The sequence below is a fragment of the Perna viridis genome, chromosome 8 (genome assembly GCF_037379345.1).
Source record: "Perna viridis isolate PV_CMFRI_1.1 ecotype Kerala chromosome 8, ASM3737934v1, whole genome shotgun sequence".
In the NCBI taxonomy this organism is placed as follows: domain Eukaryota; kingdom Metazoa; phylum Mollusca; class Bivalvia; order Mytilida; family Mytilidae; genus Perna; species Perna viridis.
In genome coordinates this window covers 8,755,545-8,760,900 of record NC_142452.1, presented here as the reverse complement: position 1 = coordinate 8,760,900, position 5,356 = coordinate 8,755,545, and the positions used below count along the sequence as shown (strand labels likewise).

General features: G+C 34.3%; 1 protein-coding gene across 1 annotated transcript; it reads left to right on the top strand.

The window, feature by feature from the left end:
• The first annotated feature begins 218 nt into the window (after positions 1 to 218).
• LOC148609199 (protein FAM124A-like) lies at positions 219 to 1,812 on the top strand. Its single transcript, XM_088540957.1, has one exon. It carries the CDS (start codon positions 622 to 624, stop codon positions 1,714 to 1,716), a length of 1,095 nt encoding a protein of 364 aa, XP_088397083.1. The 5' UTR covers positions 219 to 621; the 3' UTR covers positions 1,717 to 1,812.
• Positions 1,813 to 5,356: the final 3,544 nt, after the last annotated feature.

Sequence of the window (5,356 nt, the reverse complement as noted above, 5' to 3'; positions counted from 1 at the left end):
ATTTAATTTACCAATTTGCATCCAGCCATCCGTGTCATCCCTAGTAGGACTTTGTTGTGAAATTATAAAAATGTCAATTTCTGAACAAGTTATATGATTGGAAGATATCGCAGGTCATTTCTGCCTTATACATCACTTCTATACGCCAGAGTCTATTGTACATTGGATTTAAATGAACACAATTGAATCCAATCAGATCTAAGGGTATTTTACGCTTCTGAACTTAGGGGTGGATCTCCTTTTACGGAACTACAAAATATGTTGTAAATCTTCATTCATTCAGTTATTTATACACTCGTCAACACGTGGATATTAAAATTCAATTTATCTAATGCGTATTAATAGGAAAACACATGTTATAATCAATGAGCTTATGGAATTCTGTGAATATAGCATAGACGGTTTAATTATGGACGCTGCCTCGTCGGAAAATACAATACACTATTGGAATTCTATCTAAGTATATCTGAACATTCCGGGACTGTTAAGGAATAAATAATAGACAGCTTCTATCGTGACTATATTGAGCTGTTGATAGCGCAGTAAAAACCTTTATTTTCTTAGCTGATGGTATCATCACTTAGCTAATTTGAGTTGTTTATCCATTGTTGATGCACGAACATGACAATGGAAAACGCTAATCTTGCCGATCCATACACATGCACAGTGAGGATCATGTCACCGAAAGGAAAGTCTAAGGTGTTGCGTAAAATAATCTCCCCGTTGTCGAAGTGGATAGACCCACAATTTCAAATAATTCAGATTGAAGAAGGGAAACATACGACCAGTGAGAAACTGACTTGTAGTGATGAGACTAGTGACGACGAATCGTTACATACTCCAGCTATCAGTGTTATGATGTTTCTATCCGACAACGGAGCAATGACATACGACGAACTGAAAACTGCATTAAATAAAAAACCATGGAAACTTCACCATAAGATGGAACTTAAAAGCAAAATTTCCCCAGATCGAACTATAGGGTGTCAGGAGTTCTATGGTTTAGCGGACGACCTGCCGCTGTGGTCTGTATGTCCAATTCACTGTGGAAATGAACATTTAAGATTTCTGCTTCATGTGATAAAGTTTAAAGAAATGGTGGAATTTTATCGCATTATAACAAATGCAGAAATGGAAAGCTCTAAACCAGGTTTTTGTATATTCCCGCTTTACTCACAACCGGGTTTAGATTGCCAGCTTGCCTTAAAATACTCAAAATACATTGATCCCGTCCCTATGGATAATGTTCATCTAGTCTTTAAAGTTTCTTGTATGAAGACAATCAAAGCTTCAACGTCAACGAACATAACACAACTTGACGACACGACTTACGCACTGCGCGATCCAGATGGCAACAAGATACATCTAAAGTCAGAACCGATATCGGCGAAACCAACAGTTTCCGGAGTAATTACGATGTCTGCCGTGAAAAACATTCTAGAGGATTACAAGTGTTACAAAAGTTCATCGGACAGTTATGATTCTGGGCGGTTTTCAGACAGTGATTTGTGGTTCAGCGAAGCCGAACAGCATGTAACATCGGATCCAGGTATAAACATTCAGGGGAGCTTCGCTGATGTGAATGTGAACTGTCTCCGTGTACGGAATAAACCCGACCGGACTAACAAACAAACATCTTGTCAAAATAACAGTCACAATGTAAGGAGTGATACATGTACTGATATTATGTATCGTAAAGAATCTGTTTACCTTTAACGAGTCCCTTTTGTTAAGGATTATCAAGTACTAATATTGTGTGCAATGTAAGTAAATTAACATACTCTTTTTGAAGTAAATAATGAAAGCAGAAAATGAATTTTCAATTTGTTCCCTTTTAAATTTGGTTTGACATCCTGCTGAGCATGATAGGTAAGTAAGGACCTACATTAATCAGACAGGTGTCCTGAGGTGTCTCTTTGTACGTCCATGTATCAGATTACTCAACGTACTGGTTGCAGATTAAGATTTGGCATAATTTTTTTTTTCAAAATTAGCAAGCAGTCGATGACGACAAATGTCGGAGCAAGCTTTTAAATATCATATATACTAACATACTAAAGAGACAATATAATATTCTAATTGTATGCATGTTACACAATAGCGAGGTAAAACTACATAGTATTGATAGGAATGGGGATTGAAATTATTCGAATATACAATGGACAATGACAATAACGGATGTGAATATCCAAAATACATGTGTACTTGTATGTATCAAGTACTGTTATTTTAGCCGTATGAAGGTGTTCAAAAAACGTTATAAACTTTTTTCTAGATATACTTGGCATTTAGGTTCTAAGCATTATCTTGCAATGCAGTTTAAAGTGATTAGTTTTTGAGTTCATTTCTTGTTAACCTGAGAAGTATCTCCTCCTTTGGTAAAGTAAACTTTTAGCATGGTTATCATACTCTAAAAATATTTCAAAGCAAATACCCCAAACTATTCATCCTCATTAGTAGTATAGTTGATAATAATGCATCTATCGATCCGATTGATAAGACATCGTGCTATAAACTTTCACATCTTTCTGCTTGTGTCGATGATTATCTGAGAGAATTTAAAACATCAACAGAGTGCCGTCTCGTTAAGAGTTATCAAGGACGTTAAAAACCCCATCATCTTCAACAACAAGACGAACTACATTAAACATGCTAAGTCGTCAGTTGTATTTTTTAAACATTTTGAACCCTTGATATCAAACTAGAGAGGATACCTTGATCATGCATTATATAATCTAAAAACACTCACACCTACCATGTATGTAAGCTTACTCCGTACACTTTCACACCAACATAACATTCATATTGCTACCACACATACCCGTAAGGCCTTCAATTAATTCATATTCTCAGCTGACGTAAAGGGGTACATTTTAACTTGCCCTGGCATGTCCTGGTATACTCTCGGAAAGCTATTACAACATATTAAGTTATATTACCAGCTGTACATGTAATACTTGACAATATAGCCTTACTAATATGTTTCACATCTAAGCGTTGACTGTTTTCTACGTAACTGATACCAAAAGTTTGGTGAAATATGGTCTCAAGAATAAAATATAAGGTCTCAAAATTAAATCTTAAGTCAGTGAATGTGTTACATTGCATTTTATTACCCTCAGCTCAGATTCATTTTAAACAATAAAATTTGAGAGAGTTGCATAAAATATCTTTTCATTGAAATATTAAAAGTTTAATGCATAATGTCACAAAAAATGAACATTTCCCACTGAATGTACTAATTCATACATGTATGAGAAAGCACGAATCATCAAAGATCTCACTCAATCAAAGCGACAAGATGTTTTTAAGACGTCTTTGTTCAAGTCGTTTCGCTTTGAGCATATTTGTATCCTACGGTTTTTAATTCTATATTGTTGGTGAAATTTATTTTCATCTCACGGAAAAAAGATTAAAGCGATAATAACATAACTCTTAAATTACAGCAAACAAAACTCGATCAATACAGAAAACATTTCTACCAAAGTTTAAAGGAATCTGTCTCAACGTTATAATTATAAAAATGGCTGATAATATGTTAGAAAGCACACCTATTTCATTGTATAAACGTCGCGATAACATTGCCATTTATTATCAAAGAAAGCACTTATTTGTCAATTTCTGTTTAAATCTTGTCATTTTTCAAAAGAACAATAAAGGGTATAATTAATTGAACATTAGAAATACTTTACCCACAATACAATGGCCCAGACCTGCCATGTAATGCCGTCTTGTTTGTTTTTCATTGTATTCGTTAGCGTCATGTACGGAACTGTTTCATATTTATAAGTTTGTCTACAGCTGAGATTAGAGAATTTATTATTACTGAAGTCTGAAAATAAATGCAAAATAATAACTATGTATTTTTTTTTTTAAATTGGAAATAGGTTTTAAAAAAAAAAAACACATAGTTACTACTAAAAGGACAGAGTTCCATTTACTACGTTACGTGATAATTCAATAACTGACTCCGAGCGAGCGACCGATTTAACAGCTATTTTCGGCCGTTCATTGAGTTCAGAAGCTCCGAGATCCGCTCATACATGCATGAACGACAAAAAATAGCTGTTTAATTGTTATTTTTCTATCCCGACATTTGGGAAATTTTTTAAATGTGTTGTACCGGTAAATGTATTTATAGAATCTAGTTCTGGGACAATTTAATTTTGGTGCGCGTTTACTTGTAGTTGGATTTTAAGCATTTATAAGTTTCTTTCCCCGAGCTGAAAATTACTCTCTGTAAGCAAACTGTACCGGTAAAATCATTGTGGATGTAATAAACTATTCTTACGACTATATTATGCCGTTTAGGTCGTTGCCACACTCTTTCGAACTATCACGGCCGCCATATTGGTTTCAAGTTGACTGGCATTCCTGCATGTATAAACGATCTGGCGAAGTTCATGCAAGTATGAAATTCCTGGCAAAGACGTTCTCGACCAATCAAAAAACGGCTATAAGCATGAAGAATCTTATGATTAGAATTATACAAACATGTGTTGTCCACAGATGGGCTGAAATCTGAAGTTAATAATTTTTTTTTTAATGAAGACCAGAATACAACTAAAGAAGCAAACAAAGCACTTCCTGTAAAAATGTAAGGAGTTTGCGACCTTATTGGAAGTGTCAGTAATTTATTCCAGCAACCGGGCCCTTTCTTATAAATGGATACTGCTTATATACTTAACCAGTTGGACTTGTTATGTTTCACACCATGATTATTATGTAAAGTTATAAACCTGTATCATTAAACACCGTGTTTTTTTTATAATTATAGCACAAAATGTAGGAAATAGATTAACTTAACCTTGAGGTTAATAAAGTGAATTCTTCTTAAAGTTGAATATGTAACAAAAAAATTTACCATGCAGCAAGGGGTTTCCTTTCATATTCATAATCCTCATGCGAAAAGTTGCACAAACATTGAAATAATGATATTGAAACTAATGTAAAAGTATTTAGAATTGTCACGTACAAAAACATATCTTAAAAATCGTAATAAAGACCTAGCCCCGTGCCAAGTCTTGAAGCCAAAAATTCTTAAAAACAGTGCCCTCAACAATATATAGATTGGATAAATATATAAAGTAGTGAGAAAAGCGGGATATCCATATATATATGTACACATGTTAACAATGATACTAATGGATACCACTGTCTACAAAATACTACACCCGGTATCCCGATCACAGGAATTTGGAGCAGTTCATCAACTGTAGAGGTTAAACCTATAAGGAGTGCATTTTTCACGTTTGAATATACCGTTTTATGAGTGATATGTTTAACAAAATACGACGACGGAAGTTTTGGACGTAGTTGTCAAGCTATTTCTGTCGCATTTTATTACAAACTTGAA